This window comes from Oncorhynchus mykiss, chromosome 15, assembly GCF_057628025.1.
Source record: "Oncorhynchus mykiss isolate SJ-2025 chromosome 15, ASM5762802v1, whole genome shotgun sequence".
Lineage (NCBI taxonomy): Eukaryota > Metazoa > Chordata > Actinopteri > Salmoniformes > Salmonidae > Oncorhynchus > Oncorhynchus mykiss.
Window position 1 is genome coordinate 22,554,242 of NC_143036.1, and position 18,963 is coordinate 22,573,204.

The following is an 18,963-nucleotide window of genomic DNA, read 5'->3' on the forward strand; positions in this document are numbered from 1 at the left end:
TGTTTATGTGAATGATTGAACGGGTGATTGAGGGACCCAGAGCAGCTGTTGCCTTGGTGAGGTCACCATGGAGCTGGACCCTCGTGACACCAATCTGGCTGCCTTGACAACTTGTATTGTAAATGATACTTTCTGACCTGCTGTGAATTGGGGAGATTTTTACTGTGGGAAGGAGGGCTGTAGACAGAGGCATGGAGGCAAATATTGATTTGTAACTGTTTCAAAAAGCACATTGGAGTTTGACTTTCAATCATGAACAGTTAAGATAGTTAACCACTGTTATGGTTATATAATAGGGTCAAACCTCTATACTGGTGTGTAACACACTGCTTTAGTAAACATGAAAAAAGAGGGGAGTTTTATTATTGTTGCATGTCTGTTAATCAATCTAGAAGGAAAGCAGGAGTGACATCACTCACACACCAGTCATTGTGTGTGTCACCCAGTCTCTTAGGCAAACTGTAAAAGGAGCTCTGTGTTTATAAGCAAGTCTGCTCCCCTTTGCTACGGTAAACACAACCCCAGTCAGCGTCCCTCTCTGTCTGTGTGGTCTACCCTGCCTGCGCCACGCTCTACAAGCTGCCTGGCCTGGCCTGCTGTCCTCAGAGCATGTACACAGCTCAGACTTCTCGTCTGTTCAAAGCCAGGGACCTTGATCACAGAGCACTATGGGAATTGCAACCTTTTGTGTTTGACAGAGTAGGTCAAAGTTTGCATTAGCCGATGATGCAGGGTCAGGTCTTTTTGTCAGCCCCCTACTGGTTAGGTTTAGGATCGGAGGTAGCTGGTTGAGTAATCAGATCCTACATCTGTGGTTAAGGCCGACTTGTACCTCGACAGAGGTAGTTGCCCATGTGATCATGCATTCCCAGGTCCCAACTTCCCACAGACAGACCCCTGATTACTTGGCTCTGCTCCAGACAGCATGTAATATTGTAGCTACACACTGTTTCACTGTTTGACTGTTTCATCAAACTACATGGCTGTTGTGTTTCAAATCCAACCCGACACGTACTCTAATCAACCTCCTCTTTGGTGAAGTACAGGCATCTCACAGTCATCTTTCCACAACACGTCACAATCTATTTCCATGAGATTTGGCAGTGTTTATGCTTACTTTCCCAGTGGTGAGATATTGCTCAGCCTCATGACATTTTAATCTGTTCTGAATGACAGATTACAGAATGTTATTGCCCAGGCCAATAATCTCTCACTTAATCTGTTGAGAAACATTTTCAAGTTTGTTTGACGATACGATTCACAAAATACAGTAAGACCGTTAACCAATGGCGATAAAGATATTGCGAGTCTAGTGTGGAAAGGTTAAAGGTTCAGAAGCGATGAAGCAACAATGTAATCTTGGCTCCTGGAGCTAATGGCTTCTGACTACAGCTAGACGCATCTCATGAAACATGGTCTCCCATTATTCGCATCGTTGGGGAAAACTGCCTTTTGACTTGAGAATGTAGGAGGCTTTACTAACTGTGTGAATGGATCACTTACAAGACATTTATCGCATGTCAGTTATGATCGTTGAAACTATGAATTGAGTTCTGGCTCTTCTGAATAGATGAATAAATGAATTATTTCTAAATTAGCCGGTGGACTAAAGATACAGAATATTGTCTTGCTGTGCTGTCAGATCAGACACTTCACAGTTAAATACAATCTGACAAATGGAATGATCCCATACTGGGCAGAACTACATTACGGAGAAACACATCTAATCTAAGGAATTGTTCTATCTCCCAGGGGGTTGATGGACACGATGGGGACCCTGGTCCAGCAGGCGAGAGAGGAGAGAAGGTACGACCTTTGGATATAGACCTCTGATATCCTGTGTACTGACTGCAGAGAATACAGTGCCTTGCGAAAGTATTCGGCCCCCTTGAACTTTGCGACCTTTTGCCACATTTCAGGCTTCAAACATAAAGATATAAAACTGTATTTTTTTGTGAAGAATCAACAACAAGTGGGAAACAATCATGAAGTGGAACGACATTTATTGGATATTTCAAACTTTTTTAACAAATCAAAAACTGAAAAATTGGGCGTGCAAAATTATTCAGCCCCTTTACTTTCAGTGCAGCAAACTCTCTCCAGAAGTTCAGTGAGGATCTCTGAATGATCCAATGTTGACCTAAATGACTAATGATGATAAATACAATCCACCTGTGTGTAATCAAGTCTCCGTATAAATGCACCTGCACTGTGATAGTCTCAGAGGTCCGTTAAAAGCGCAGAGAGCATCATGAAGAACAAGGAACACACCAGGCAGGTCCGAGATACTGTTGTGAAGAAGTTTAAAGCCGGATTTGGATACAAAAAGATTTCCCAAGCTTTAAACATCCCAAGGAGCACTGTGCAAGCGATAATATTGAAATGGAAGGAGTATCAGACCACTGCAAATCTACCAAGACCTGGCCGTCCCTCTAAACTTTCAGCTCATACAAGGAGAAGACTGATCAGAGATGCAGCCAAGAGGCCCATGATCACTCTGGATGAACTGCAGAGATCTACAGCTGAGGTGGGAGACTCTGTCCATAGGACAACAATCAGTCGTATATTGCACAAATCTGGCCTTTATGGAAGAGTGGCAAGAAGAAAGCCATTTCTTAAAGATATCCATAAAAAGTGTCGTTTAAAGTTTGCCTACAAGCCACCTGGGAGACACACCAAACATGTGGAAGAAGGTGCTCTGGTCAGATGAAACCAAAATTGAACTTTTTGGCAAAAATGCAAAACGTTTTGTTTGGCGTAAAAGCAACACAGCTGAACACACCATCCCCACTGTCAAACATGGTGGTGGCAGCATCATGGTTTGGGCCTGCTTTTCTTCAGCAGGGACAGGGAAGATGGTTAAAATTGATGGGAAGATGGATGGAGCCAAATACAGGACCATTCTGGAAGAAAACCTGATGGAGTCTGCAAAAGACCTGAGACTGGGACGGAGATTTGTCTTCCAACAAGACAATGATCCAAAACATAAAGCAAAATCTACAATGGAATGGTTCAAAAATTAACATATCCAGGTGTTAGAATGGCCAAGTCAAAGTCCAGACCTGAATCCAATCGAGAATCTGTGGAAAGAACTGAAAACTGCTGTTCACAAATGCTCTCCATCCAACCTCACTGAGCTCGAGCTGTTTTGCAAGGAGGAATGGGAAAAAATCTCAGTCTCTCGATGTGCAAAACTGATAGAGACATACCCCAAGCGACTTACAGCTGTAATCGCAGCAAAAGGTGGCGCTACAAAGTATTAACTTAAGGGGGCTGAATAATTTTGCACGCCCAATTTTTCAGTTTTTGATTTGTTAAAAAAGTTTGAAATATCCAATAAATGTCGTTCCACTTCATGATTGTGTCCCACTTGTTGTTGATTCTTCACAAAAAAATACAGTTTTATATCTTTATGTTTGAAGCCTGAAATGTGGCAAGAGGTCGCAAAGTTCAAGGGGGCTGAATACTTTCGCAAGGCACTGTATATCATCTCAATATATTATCTCAAGACGTCTCCCTCTGATGTAAAAAGAGCTTCAATTTGATTGATTTAAATTGATTGAAACATTGATTTTCTTTGACAGGGTGAGCCGGGTCTGAGCGGACCTCCTGGACCAAAGGTAAAGTCAGAGTCACGCTGCTCCATCACTCCCCAAGCTTGAAGTGACCATAAAAACCACAACGGTCTTTCTCCACTATTCAAACGCAAACACACTTGTTCCCCACATGTGAATCAAGTGATAATTACTGCTAATAACCAGAACCAGATAAAAATGTGTTTTTAAACAATACCTATGCCTAGCCACTCCCCCATCAGCGTTTTCAGATCTAAAGGAATAACATAGGCCTAAGCTACTGTGATGCCTCCACCTTCCTGCGGGTGTAGTGGAAGCCCCCTCCATAATACTTACACCCATCCAGTTCCTTCACGTCTGCAATCGTAATAATGTATGCTGCTTCAGGTGGTTTTTAGACTGAACCATTGTTCTCTCCCAGGGGGAGCCAAGTGCTGCAGGGTTCCCAGGTCTGCCCGGCTCAGAGGGCCCAGAGGGGACGCCAGGCCTGAGGGGCCCTCCGGGGCCACCGGGACCCCCAGGAAGGGGCTTCAGCTTGGACCTGGAAGTATGATTTCACTCATTCAGTTCTCCTGTCTGTCAGAGGGTCAACAACATACTGTACACCTGATTATTTTCAAGCTTTTGTAATGAAGGATAGCTAATACTGTTCTCATAACAATGTTATGTATTATTGTATTATTATTATAAACTTTAAAGTGATTTACATTGTATGTTGGAAGGGATGGGGACAACGACGCACCCTATACATCACCAATGTGTAGCACCCACCTTAGTGATGCTCGGCAGCCATTTTGTGCCAGAGGGCTCATCACCACACACCAGTTGTCATTGACTGTATGTTGTTTACAGGACATTGAGGGGTCTGGGACACTCGGTGGCTTTGGGGCAGTGATGCCCAGAGGCCCTCAGGTAAGAACACAAAGAGTGGTTTCTATATGGAGCTGCTGGGACACCATTTTGCTTATAAGACTGATCTACATGTGAAAATGTGTATAATTAATACTAACAATCCTTTTTACCTGGTGCTTTCCACAGGGTCCTATTGGGAAACCTGGTCCTCCAGGACCAAAGGTACTGTATGTCCTCATGTCTTATATCACTGACACAGTGAGCTTACTCTATGTACCTATCAGGCATGTTTTAATACGTTATCATGTCCCATCTTTGAAGCAAATTGACTATGCTAAAAGCTAACTATGTGAGGCAGCTACTTTCAAAAACACACTTCTACCTGACATCAAATTCAACGTGTACTTGCAGTCGGCAGTCTTTTCACGGCCCTTGGATGTTTGCATGTATTCTAGACACACAGTAGTGTATGTGCTAAAATGTCTACGTGTACTAGATCCTTGGTGTGAAGTGTGACTCACTTGTTTCACCACTGACTGCTGATAGACTGCCTTCTTTTTTATATTTTCAGTGATATTGTTCACAAACACGCCCCCATTAATAAAATTAGAATTAAGAACAGGTTCAGCCCCTGGTTCGTCCGTGATCTGGCAGAGTTACTCCACCTCAAGAATTCCATTTGGCAAAAGGCATATTCAGGCTGACTGGCTCTCATTCAGGAAAATTAGAAATAAGTGCACTCAGGCTATCCGGAAGGCCAAAGTTAGTTACTTTAAGGAGCAGTTCTCTCTCTGTGGGTCTAACCCCAAGAAGTTCTGGGAAATGGTTATAGACCTGGAGAATAAACCCTCCTCCTCATAGCTGCCCATGTCCCATAATGTTGATGATGTGGTTGTTACTGATAATGCCTACTGACATGACATGCCTGACATACTGACATGCCATCTCCCACCCCTTCTCATGTGACAAGCCCCGATGCTCCTCCCTCCTTTTCGCCTGCCCCGCTACAAAGTTTTTCCCTACAGGCAGTCACTGAGTCCGAGGTGCTAAAGGAGCTCCTTAAACTTGACCACAAAAAACATCTGGGCCAGATGGTTTAGACCCTTTCTTCTTTAAGGTTTCTGCCCCTAGAATTGCCCGGCATGTCAGACCTTTTTAACCTGTCTCTCCTCTCTGGGGAGGTTCCCATTGCTTGGAAAGCAGCCACGGTGCGTCCTTTATTTAAGCTGGTCTTAGCTGTTATAGGCCAATTTCTATTTTGCCCTGATTCAGATGACCATCCTACTCATGCTAGATTACGAAGATGTATAGATCGGCAGTTGTGAAGAAGGCACCTTTTCCCACTCAAGAGACTGAAAAGATTTGGCATGGGTGCCCAGATCCTCAAAAAGTTATACAGTTGCACCATCGAGAGCATCCTGACCAGTTGCATCACTGCCTGGAATGGCATCTGCTCTGCATCTGACCGTATGGCACTACAGATGGTAGTGCGTACGGCCCAGTACATCATTGGGGCCAAGCTTCCTGACATCCAGGACCTATATACTAGGCAGTGTCAGAGGAAGACCCAAAAAATTGTCAAAGACTCTGGTCACCCAAGTCATAGACTGTTCTCTCTGCTACCGCACGGCAAGCGGTACCGGAGCTCGAAGTCTAGGCCCAAAAGGCTTCTTAACAGCTTCTACCCCCAAGCCACTGCTGAACAATTAATCAAATGGTCATCGGGACTATTTACATTGACCCCCCCCCCCCTTTGTTTTTACACTGCTGCTACTACAAATGACCTCGACTAACTTGTACCTCCGTACCCCGTACCCCCTGTATATAGCCTCATTATTGTTATGTAATTTCCTTGTGTTACTGTTAGATTTTTAAAAAACTAAAATGTAACTTTATTTTATTTAGTTAATCTTTTCTGAACTCTATTCCTTGAACTGCATTGTTGGTTAAAGGCTTGTAAGTAAGCGTTTCACCGATTGTATTCGGCGCATGTGACAAATACATTTGATTAGATTTTTATTTTATTTGCCACCAATACTCCTTATAGGACACATCACTGCACTCTATTCTCCTCTGTTAACTGGCCAGCTCTGTATACCCGGCGCAAGACCCACTGGTTGATGCTTATTTATAAAACCCTCTTAGACCTCACTCCCCCCTATCTGAGATACCTACTGCAACCCTCATCCTCCATATACAACACCCGTTCTGCCAGTCACATTATGTTAAAAGTCCCCAAAGCACACACATCCCTGAGTCACTCCTATTTTCAGTTTGCTGCAGCTAGCGACTGGAACAAGCTGCAACAAACACTCAAACTGGACAGATTTATCGCCATCTTTTCATTCAAAGACTCAATCACGGACACTCTTACTGACAGTTGTGGCTGCTTCACGTGATGTATTGTTGTCTCTACCTTCTTGCCCTTTGTGCTGTTGTCTATGCCAAATAATGTTTGTCCCATGTTGTGCTGCTGCCATGTTGTGTTGCTACCATGCTGTATTGTCATGTGTTGCTGCCATGCTATGTTGTTGTCTTAGGTCTGTCTTTATGTAGTGTTGTCTCTCTTGTCGTTATGTGTGTTTTGTCCCATATTTTTATTTGATTTGATATTTGTAATCCCAGCTCACTTTACATAAGAATTTGTTCTTCACTGACTTGCCTAGTTAAATAAAGTTCAATAAAAAAAAAACATCCTACTGCACACCACTTAAAGTATCAATCATATGAATCACAGAGTCAGAATACAGGTGTATAAGATCATAGGACTGAAATATTGCAATAGTTATAATGTGCTTCAAGTGGTTCTAAGAATGAAATCATCTGGTGCGAATGTGGCTATAAAGTTTTCACTGCTCTGCATAAACTAGAAGTGTGTTGGTATTTGTTGTGAGTGTGCGTGTTCTTGTGTTAATTTCTATCTGGTATGTGTTAGTGGCACTACATATTCTGTGTGTTAGAATATGTAGTTCTACATACATGTAAAAGGTTCCCATACTGACGGCCATTTTATTTCTCCTTCACAGGGCAAAGACGGGCAGGACGGGCTTCCTGGTGTAGCGGTAAAGGTGATCCCCACTACTTAACTGATTCCCATTCATCCTCTCAGAGGAAGTGCAGCCTTCCCCACCATGTGCATTCTATTAGCCCGCTAATTTCCAACAAATTCCTCTCTGAAACATCTGTACACAGGCAGGGCCAGTCGTCCAGGTCTCAGGCACCGTACCTCACATGCACCAGCACCACCACCTTGATAGAGACATCACCTAGCATTAAAGTGAAAGTTCAGATATCATTAAAGGGAAAGTTCACCCCAAAATCGAAGTTTCTAAACTAACTACAGTAATTCCAATTGTTCCATTCTTTTGGGATTGAGTCCTGTATTTTCCCATCTGGTTTGATGATGGAGTGCTGCATCAGACCTGCTGCATCAGACCTGGCCTCCACAATCATCCGACCTCAACCCAATTGAGATGGTTTGGGATGAGTTGGACCGCAGAGTGTAGGAAAAGCAGCCACCAAGTGCTCAGCAATATGTGGGAACTCCTTCAAGACTGTTGGAAAAGCATTCCTCATGAAGCTGGTTGAGAGAATGCCAAGAGTGTGCAAAGCTGTGATCAAGGCAAAGGGTGGCTACTTTGAAAAATCTAAAATATATTTAGATTTGTTCAACACTTTTTGGGTTACTACCTGATTGCTTGTGTGTTATTTCATAGTTTTGATGTATTCACTAATATTCTACAATGTAGAAAATAATACAAATAAAGAAAAACTCTTGAATGAGTAGGTGTGTCCAAACTTTTGACTGGTAGGTATATACAGTACCATATACAGTACCAGTCGAAAGTTTGGACATCATTTTATATATATTTTTTTTAATGGGATTGGGTAAACAAACTCAATATACTTAAAACGAAATCAAAACTGTGCATAAATGACAATGGACCTACATTCATGCAGTTTCTTGACTGTCCAGCTCGCTAATAATCACTAAACAGTCAGGGGGCATCGAAAATGTCCAAAATGATGAATAGAGGACAATTTTTTGCAAATTTTGACATCAAGGAAATATATCCAATTTTCAGTGGGGCCTTCCGGACCTCGTTGATGACCAAATGAAAAGAGTAATTCTATACATACAATCTGCTCATTGCGATAAAAAGGTTTTCAGAAGTATCACTCATTGATGAGGTCTACTATCATAGGTACGTAGATGAGGTAGTTAGTTGGACTTGTTCCTCAATTCTGGGCTACTATATGTGGGTTGGTTTCACTAGCATCTCAAACAGATCTAAAAACTCTCTTATTTTAACATGATACTGTTTTTGTCTACTAATGTTCTAAATAATGTCATTTTATGTTTTGTGTGGGATCCAAGAAGAGTATCTGCTACATGAGCAATAGCTAATGGTGATCCTAATAAATAATCCATCAATTTCATCTCTGTTCCTCTAGGGGGAGCCTGGTGCTCCGGGAGCAGCAGGGTCCTCTGGGCTGGACGGACTGCCAGGGCACACGGTCAGTACTTCACCTGCCTTTTACTGACCTATTCAATCTCCTCTATTTGCCTTTTCTTTTGAACTTCTTTTGATTTTAAAATATTCTAATCTGTCTTTATACCCTTTACATTTGTTGTCATAGGTTCCTCATAAAATGGTCTCAGGTCTCAGTTATGTTTTGTCGTTATAGTGTTTGCCCTTTCTTCCATGCAGGGAGCGAAGGGGGACAGCGGTGATATGGGACCAAAGGTACAGTATCACTCCTGCTGACTCCATTCATGTCAATATGTTATGAGATCATCGATTTTGACTGGCCTTCTGGAGCCAACCAAGCTGGCCCTGTTCTTAGTTCTTCTAACACTGTGACCTATGTTCTGTGTGTTAGGGAGAGAGAGGTCAGGATGGCCTCAGTTTCCCCGGCCCTCCAGGACCTCCCGGGCCTCCAGGACCAGTCATCAACCTCCAGGATGTAAGTGGATCAACCATGAAGAGATCCTCATGAAGGACCTAGGGGCTAAGGAGTGTTTCTTTATGGGGACATTTATCCAATTTACTTCTGATTTATTGAGTTACTCAGCTGTAATTTTAGCACCACACTAATGGCAGTATAGTATGACTTAATTCCTTAAAATTACCAGTAATCTCAGTTTCGGGAGGCATATTTTATTGGCTTATATTATACAGTAATTGGCTGTTATTAGAGCAATTACAAGTGTTACAAATTACATTGTTATCACCCCTACTGATGAGCTCAGATGGGACAGTTTTAATGTGGACGGAGATTGTGATGTCACCGCCTCTCCTCTCTGTACTCCTCAGCTCCTGCTCAACGATACAGAGGGTGTGTTTAACTTCTCAGGAGGGCTGGAATCTCAGGGGCCCAGGGTAAGTAGACTTAAGCTTGTGGTGTGTGTGTGTGTGTGTGTGTGTGTGTGTGTGTGTGTGTGTGTGTGTGTGTGTGTGTGTGTGTGTGTGTGTTAGATGTCGACCGATTAGGATTTTTTTCAACGCCGATACCGATTATTGGAGGTCCAAAAAAAAACAATGCCGATTAATTGGACGATTTTTAAAAATGTATTTGTAATAATGACAATTACAACAATACTGAATGAACACTTATTTTAACTTAATATAATATATCAATAAAAATCTATTTAGCCGCAAATAAATAATGAAACATGTTCAATTTGGTTTCAAATAATGCAAAAACAAAGTGTTGGAGAAGTAAAAGTGCAATATGTGCCATGTAAAAAAGCTAACGTTTGAGTTCCTTGCTCAGAACCTGAGAACATATGAAAGTTGGTGGTTCTTTTTAACATGAGACTTCAATATTCCAAGGTAAGAGGTTTTAGGTTGTAGTTAATATAGTATTTATATGACTATTTCTCTCTATACCATTTTGTATTTCATATACCTTTGACTGTTGGATGTTCTTATAGGCACTATAGTATTGCCAGTGTAACAGTATAGCTTCCGTGCCTCTCCTCGCCCCTACCTGGGCTCGAACCAGGAACACATCGACAACAGCCACACTTGAAGCAGCGTTACCCATCACTCCACAAAAGCCGCAGCCCTTGCAGAGCAAGGTGAATAACTACTCCAAGTCTCAGAGCGAGTGACGTTTGAAACGCTATTAGCGCGCACCCCGCTAACTAGCTAGCCATTTCACATCGGTTACACCAGCCATTAGGCTGATAGACTTGAAGTCATAAACAGTGCTATGCTTGCGAAGAGCAGCTGGCAAAACGCACAAAAGTGCAAATTAGTTCGCAATGAGCCAGGCTGCCCAAACTGTTGCATATACCCTGACTCTGCGTGCAATGAACGCAAGAGAAGTGACAATTTCACCTGGTTAATATTGCCTGCTCACCTGGATTTCTTTTAGCTAAATATGCTGGTTTAAAAATATATACTTCTGTGTATTGATTTTAAGAAAGGCATTGGTGTTTTTCGCAAATGCTCTTTTGTTAAATCATCCCTCAGCGTTGCATCGATTATATGCAACGCAGGACACGCTAGATAAACTAGTAATATCATCAACCATGTGTAGTTATAACTAGTGATTATGATTGATTGATTATTTTTTATAAGATAAGTTTAATGCTAGCTAGCAACTTACCTAGGCTTCTACTGCTTTTGCGTAATAGGCAGTCTCATTGTGGAGTGCAACGAGAGGCAGGTGGTTATAGCGTTGGACTGTAAGGTTGCAAGATTGGATCCCCCGAGCTGACAATGAGAAAATCTGTCGTTCTGCCCCTGAACGAGGCAGTTAACCCTCCGTTCCCAGGCCGCCATTGAAAATAAGAATGTGTTCTTAACTGACTTGCCTAGTTAAATAAAGGTATAAAAAAATAAAAACAAAAACCATAAAAATCGGCAAAATCGGCACCCAAAAATACCGATTCCCGATTGTTATGAAAACTTGAAATCGGCCCTAATTAATCGGCCATTCCGATTAATCGGCGGACCTCTAGTGGGGGTGTGTGTGTGTGTGTGTGTGTGTGTGTGTGTGTGTGTGTCCTTCAACAGTGACACCAAGCATTTCACAGGCGAGAGTTGAAGCAAGTTAACTTCAGTTAATATCTTTTGAGATTACAATTTCCTTCACAGTGCTCTTTAAAAACTCTCCGTTTCTCGCATTAACGAGATAGCATGACAGAACTCCTTTTATATTGTTTTGGGTTCGGCGTACTCGCTCTCCCAGAGCAATTATGTTGAGAAATGGCTGGAATCATATCAAAGATTTTCTTCAAATTGCTGTAACGATATCTGTCATGCATGGTCATCAAAAAGTGGTTTGTGTGTCCCACGGACAATTAGGTCCAGGTCATAAGAGATGCATGTTGAGGTATTTATCTGTGACTGATATGGAGGTTAATTCCACAGTGTGTAGTTTAGTTTGTTGGATTTCTTGGTACATAAACGTTAGATAATTCCTTGAAACAGACTGTTTTTTGTAACTGACAAATAGTCAACCAAATCAGATTTTCTCTCTTGCTGTTCAGAGGATCTGCTGGTAGGTTACAGCACCATGGTACAATGCCTGTCCTTTCTCTATTTTAAAATATACCATATGCGGCCCACACTTCTGGCATGAACTTGACAGTGCAAACTTTATACAGTGCAATCGGACAGGTACATACTGAAAGAGACACTGCAGCTGTGACTCTGTTTTAATTCATTATTAATGTAGTTATTTATTTAAATGATTAATACATGATCTATTCACTGACTATGATTATTCCCAGGGGCCACGGGGTCCAACGGGGGACTTGGGGATGACAGGTTTCATGGGGCCTCCAGGAATAAAGGTATGTGTGTGTTTGTGTTATCTGTCTTTGTTTTGGGTTTAAGAACTCCACTAGAGGTTAACTATAGCAGGGTTTGCTACAGCATAACCTTTTGCTATAGGGGCTTTTTCCAAACAGGATTGAATGGACATGTAATATACAGGCTCAAAGCCTTTTGGATTCCAATCAATTAAAAGTGTGTGAAACTAAACACCAGGGCTCATGATTAAAGCTACGACCCCGGTTGCTGCACACTATTGATGTGTAAAAGCCTGCTAATGTGTTCCAGACTGTGCAGCCATAGACAATATATAACTGATTCAGTCTAGGCCCATGGAACAACATGAATGAGATTATTATCTAATGTTATCCTTTCTCTGAGAGGGGCTCAAGGTGCCTCAACATGCATGTGCTGCACATTACCCTTGGGTCATGTGCGTGTGCTTGCGTGTGTATGTATGCATGTTTGTAATCTGACTGCAAGTGTATGGACAGTATTCATATCATCTTATTGTGTGTGTGTCTGTGTATGTGTTTGCAGGGCGAGAAGGGTGAGCCAGGGGTCATGGTTGCCGCTGATGGGTCTATGATGTCTGGACTCACAGGGCCACAGGGGCCCAAAGGGATCAAGGTAAGTCTTACACACACTACTTCCTGGGTCAAAGTTCACATTGACTGCCTGGGTTCTAGTTGTGTCAGACACTCACTTTGTTTCCTGACCCCTTCGCAGGGCGATTGTGGTGTACCTGGACCAGCTGGCGTGATGGTAAGACGTTATTTGTTTCTCAGTTTGATAACGGACCTATAATAAACAACTTACTCTCGTGTGCACGTGTGTGTTATGTTGCCAATACTGCTCTGTGTGTGTGTGGGGGGGGGGGGTTTGTTGTTCCCTACACTGAGTTTGGAGTAATCCCTTTGTAGTAACTAACCTCACCCCCCCCCCCCTCCTTCTTTGTGTTGCCGCAGCTGCTTTCAATCAAAGTGTTTTGGAACATTTTTATCAGGCCAAGTCCATACGCACATACAGGCCTGCTTCTGGGCCCCCTATCCAGTCAATGCATATTTTCAGGCGTACTACGGACCTGTGATGTATCCTCATCCGCAGTGCACCTGCTGACGGGAGAAATACAAAAGAGAAACAGTTCTGGTCCTTCAAAGGTTGCTTTGTTGTTGTTTTTTACAGGGTCCCATTGGGCCAGAAGGACCCAAAGGAGAATATGGCTATCCTGGTCATCCGGTAAGTACAGTACCTCACATTTTGATTTGAGCCATTCCTTTAACATCGTAGGCTACACATGAGAACAACAGCAAGTTAAAAAAATTATGATTCACATATAGAGTGTTTTTCAAACCCAAGTGCACTCTATTGGGTTACACAAATAAACAGCACTACAGAGCATGATCATATCACTCCAATGCATTTGACCGTTGGTGATGTGGTGTGTCCCTCGCTACAGGGTCGTCCTGGAATTAGTGGGCATAAAGGAGACCGAGGAGACGCTGTGGTTGTGTCGGTGAGTTGAACCCTCTCCCTTCTTCCCTCCCTCTTTAGATGGGTCAGAGTCACAAAGGTTTGAGAACCACTGCACTATTGCCATCTGAAGGTGGCGCCCCCTAGCCAGAACCTATTTCCATTCCTTTCCATTTCAACTCAGCCACCACCAAATATTAGACCTAGACCACACACGGCCCATGAACCACATGGTTGACCGCCTGACACCGACTCACCACACAGCTGGTAAAGATGCCAGTCGACACGTTGGCATTGGGAATAGTTGTTTCACAGGCAGTCCCGTGCCCAGACAACCCCAACATATGATGAAAACAACCAGCTTATTTATCGACGGGCACTTGAAAGCACCCCGTAAATAAAATAGCTTTTGTTGACTTTTAACAAGACATCTTTCCTCAACATGTGTCAGAAGTCCCTGGCCCATCCTCTGTGTGCGATGAAGCAACAGTGTGTTTTTCAGGTCTGTCCATGTGCTGTGGTGTCTTAGACACTTTTACTGTTGGATTAACTGGCTGACCAATCTTAACCAGACCTTACAGTTTATACAGAACCAGTCAAGATTTGGACGCACCTTCTCATTCAATGTTTTTTCTTTATTTGTACTATTTTCTACATTGTAGAATAATAGTGAAGACATCAAAACTATGAAATAACACATATGGAATCATGTAGTAACCAAAATAGTGTTAAAAATCAAATTATATTTTATACTTTAGATTCTTCAAAGTAGCCATCCTTTGCCTTGATGACAGCTTTGCACACTCTTGGCATTCTCTCAACCAGCTTCATGAGGAATGTTTTTCCAACAGTCTTGAAGGAGTTCCCACATATGCTGAGCACTTGTTGACTGCTTTTCCTTCACTCTGTAGTCCAACTCATCCCGAACCATCTAAATTGGGTTGAGGTCGGATGATTGTGGAGGTCAGATCATCTGATGCAGCACCCCATCACTCTTTTTGGTCAAATAGCCCTTACACAGCCTGGACTTTTTTGGGTCATTGTCTTGTTGAAAAACAAATGATAGTGCCACTAAGCGCAAACCAGATGGGATGGCTTATCGCTGCAGAATGCTGTGGTAGCCATGCTGGTTAAGTGTGCCTTGAATTCTAAATAAATCACTGACAGTGTCACCAGCAGCTCCACAGTGGGAACCACAAATGCGGAGATCTTCCGTTCACCTACTCTGGGTCTCTGTGTTGGAACCAAAAACAATTGGACTCATCAGCCCAAAGGACAGATTTCCAATGGTCAAATGTCCATTGCTCGTGTTTCTTGGCCTAAGCAAGTCTCTTCGTATTGTTGGTGTCCTTTAGTAGTGGTATGCAGCAATTCGACCATGAAGGCCTGATTCACGCAGTATCCTCTGAACAGTTGATGTTGAGATGTGTCTATTACTTGAACTCTGTGAAGCATTTATTTGGGCTGCAATCTGAGGTGCAGTTAACTCTAATGAACTTATCCTCTGCAGCAGAGGTAACTCTGGGTCTTCCTTTCCTGTGGCAGTCCTTATGAGAGCCAGTTTTATCATAGTGCTTGATGGTTTTTGACCTTCATGTCTTAAAGTAATGATGGACTATTGTTTCTCTTTGCCTATTTGAGCTGTTCTTGCCATAATATTGACTTGGTCTTTTACCAAATTGGGCTATCTTCTGTATACAACACCTACCTTGTCACAACACAACTGATTGGCTCAAAGGAAATAAATTACACAAATTAACTTTTAACAAGGCACACCTGTTAATTGAAATGCATTCCATGTGACTACCTCATGAAGCTGGTTGAGAGAATGCCAAGAGTGTGCAAAGCTGTCATCGGTGAAAGGTGGCTACTAAAACCAAACACTTTATTGGTTTCTACATGATTCCATATGTGTTATTTCATAGTTTTGATGTCTTCACTATTATTCTACAATGCGGAAAATAGTAAAAAAACATATATAAGAAAAACCCTTGAATGAGTAGGTGTGTCCAAACTTTTGTCTGGTACTGTATCTATTGTTCATGTAGCCAAATTTCAACGTATATATTTCTGGCATAGGCCTTTTTTTGTGCAAAAACAGCCTAGCCTACTGTTCACAGAGAGCGCAAATATATCCGTTGTCAGCTGATCATAGCAAATGTAGATCATGTAAATCAGCTAACTTGTTACAGTAGCTAGCTAATTGTTAGCTATGCTGTTGTAACAATGTAACTACTCTTAACTAGTGATGGGGGGAAAACATTTATATAATAATAATACTTTTTGGCCTATATTATATCGATATTTTACCTCAAGTAAGAATTTGTAAAAATCGAAGATTCGCTTTTGTAAAAATACACATGGCCAAAAGTATGCGGACACGTGCTCGTTGACCATCTCATATCATGGGCATTAATATGGAGTTGGTCCCCCCTTTGCTGCTATAACAGCCTCCATTCTTCTGCGAAGGCTTTTGACTCAAAGTTGGAACATTGCTGCAGGGACTTGCTTCCATTGAGCCACAAGAGCATTATTTAGGTAGGGCACTGATGTTGGGAAATTAGGCCTGGCTAGCATTCTGCATTCCAATTCATCCCGAAGATGTTCGATGAGGTTGAGGTCAGGGCTCTGTGTAGGCCTGTCAATTTATTCCACACTGATCTCGACAAACCATTTCTGTATGAACCTTACTTTGTGCATGGGGGCATTGTCATATTGAAAAAGGGCCTTCCCCAAAGTGTTGCCACAAAGTTGGAAGCACAGAATCACAATTGTGTGCTATAGCATTAAGATTTTCCTTCACTGGGGCCTAGCCCGAACCAGGAAAACAGCCCCATATCATTATTGCTCCTCCAACAAACTGTACAGTTGTCTCTATGCATTCGGGGCAGGTAGCGTTCTCCAGGCATCTGCCAAACCCAGATTCGTCCGTCGGACTGCCAGACGGTGAAGTGTGATTCATTACTCCAGAGAACGTGTTTCCACTGCTCCAGTGTCCAATGGGGGCGAGCTTTACACAACTCTAGCCAATGCTTGGCATTACGCATGGTGATTTTAGGCTTGTGCGGCTGCTCGGCCATTGAAACCCATTTCATTAAGCTCCCGTCGAACAGTTGTTGTGGTGACGTTGCTTCAAGAAAGGCAGTTTGGAACTCTGTAGTGAGTATCGCAACAGACAATTTTTACACACTTCAGCATTTGGCGGTCCCATTCTGTGAGCTTGTGTGGCCTACCACTTCACGGCTGAGCCGTTGTTGCTCCTAGACATTTCCACTTCACAATAAAAGCACTTACAGTTGACCGGGGCAGCTCTAGCAGGGCAGAAATTTGACAAACTGACTTGTTGGAAAGGTAGCATCTTTTGACAGTGCCACGTTGAAAGTCACTGCTCTCTTCAATACGGGCCATTCTACTGCCAATGTTTGTCTATGGAAATTGTATGGCTGTGTGCTTGATTTTATACACCTGTCAGCAACTGGTGTGGCTGAAATAGCCCAAATCCACAAATTTGAAGGGGTATCCACATACTTTTATATATATAGTGTAAATATATATTTTTTTGCTACATGGTCCGGGCTAGGCCCCAGTGAAGGAAAATCTTAACGCTACAGCATTTCAGCTAGCGCTAATCGGCTGTACCTGCGCCAAAACTCCTATAGCTTGTTCTCCATCTTCTTTTTAAATAGTGAGCCAACATGTTTTCAGTACTTTTATTTCCCTGACTGATCAAAACGTGTTTTCTCATGCTCTCCTGTCTCTCTGCAGCAGACATATAGTGAGAAATATGTTTGGAACATCAAATCGCAGTAAAGAAAGAATCTTGAGAATCGTGAGAATCGCAATTCATATTATATTTTGACAAAAGAGACAACAACAAAAAATATACCAATCTGAAAGGGCACTTTTCTAATAGGAGGGCAACAGGGCAGAGCTCTTGTGGTCATATCTGAAGTGCATGTGTGCAAATCAAGGGTTGTTTCACTATGAAGGTTTGTGGGTGAGTGATTCAGAAGGACCTTGATCACTCCAAGGTGGATGGATGTGAATTGGACTTCTGAACCTGTATGTTGTCCATTCAACTCCAATTTTCCTCTTCCTCTCTGTCTCTCTTTCTTGTTCTCTCTCGGTTCTCAGGGGCCCCCTGGCCCTCCCGGACCCCCAGGACGTCCCGGAATGTTCAACTGCCCTAAAGGAGTAAGTATGACCTCCCCTACTCCCTTCCTATATCCATGTTTGTCCATGTCATCGTCAGGTATTGTAGCTCTCCTGTGCTCACTGTCCCCTTCTTCCCCTACATTTTTTGAAGACAGTTTTTCCCATCCCTCCCAGACCACACTGCAAAAAGGCCGTAAGTGACTGACAGCACAGCGGTGGGCAGGCTGAGCTCAGGCCTGTCTGTCTGGCTCTGTGGAGTATACCTTTTCTTTCTGACTCATTCCTTCCATTACTCACTCACTCTCTCTCTCTCTCTCTCTCTCTCCTTCTCTCTCTCTCTCTCTCTCTCTCCTTCTCTCTCTCTCTCTCTCTCTCTCTCCTTCTCTCTCTCTCTCTCTCTCTCTCTCCTTCTCTCTCTCTCTCTCTCTCTCCTTCTCTCTCTCTCTCTCTCTCTCCTTCTCTCTCTCTCTCTCTCTCTCTCTCCTTCTCTCCTAACTTCTCCATCATAAAAGGGGAATGTGCATGTTGCATCCATGGTCCCTAACCTATTCCAGGTGTGAATAGAGAATCTCTCCCAGCATGCTGCATGTCATATGGACATGGTGGTCATGTGGTGTGGGTTTGCTTTTAGGTTGGTGTTTCATGGAGAAGACTAACAAAATGCAGGATGGTCCCCAAGATTGAATATTAAACATTCATGATAATTATAATATTTAGATTTTTAGAAGATGCACTACTGTCAAAACAGAAGCAATTGTTTATATTGCAGTATGTATTTGCCTGGTATTTGGTGAGGCGTGTAGTAATTTCCAAGAATTCGATTCAGATTGTATAACCGTGTAATTTTGTAGTAAATACCAGGTTAATAGTGTTCTAAAATACAACCTAACCAAATGAATGTACTTACTATGTAAGGTCTTTCAGAAGTGAGATGAGCCAAGTGTGATCAGCATCTCCTGTCTTTCATGGGGCCCATCTTGAAAAAGCACCTTTCATCCAGGGTGATGGTGGTCACTGGCATGTTTAAGATGTTTTTTTGTTGTTGTTCATCCTTCTAACCCTCCATTTTGTTACAGATAGATTAACTCGTCCACTGTGAATTCAACGTCATTTATAAT

General features: G+C 42.6%; 1 protein-coding gene across 4 annotated transcripts in view; it reads left to right on the forward strand.

Moving 5' to 3' along the window:
- LOC110489791 (uncharacterized) overlaps positions 1-18,963 on the forward strand; it is an 82,448-nt gene that overhangs the window by 56,348 nt on the left and 7,137 nt on the right. For 2 of the 4 annotated variants that reach the window (XM_036944060.2, XM_036944061.2), the window contains exons 14-30: positions 1,753-1,806; positions 3,585-3,620; positions 3,997-4,122; positions 4,428-4,487; positions 4,614-4,649; positions 7,454-7,495; positions 8,883-8,945; positions 9,140-9,175; positions 9,312-9,395; positions 9,746-9,811; positions 12,175-12,237; positions 12,758-12,847; positions 12,947-12,982; positions 13,403-13,456; positions 13,677-13,733; positions 17,825-17,884; positions 17,997-18,038. In XM_036944060.2, coding sequence (XP_036799955.1) covers positions 1,753-1,806; positions 3,585-3,620; positions 3,997-4,122; positions 4,428-4,487; positions 4,614-4,649; positions 7,454-7,495; positions 8,883-8,945; positions 9,140-9,175; positions 9,312-9,395; positions 9,746-9,811; positions 12,175-12,237; positions 12,758-12,847; positions 12,947-12,982; positions 13,403-13,456; positions 13,677-13,733; positions 17,825-17,884; positions 17,997-18,038 — 1,005 coding nt within the window. The remainder of the gene's footprint in view (positions 1-1,752; positions 1,807-3,584; positions 3,621-3,996; positions 4,123-4,427; positions 4,488-4,613; positions 4,650-7,453; positions 7,496-8,882; positions 8,946-9,139; positions 9,176-9,311; positions 9,396-9,745; positions 9,812-12,174; positions 12,238-12,757; positions 12,848-12,946; positions 12,983-13,402; positions 13,457-13,676; positions 13,734-17,824; positions 17,885-17,996; positions 18,039-18,963) is intronic. The other 2 variants (XM_036944062.2, XM_090199630.1) reach the window with 1 other exon arrangement.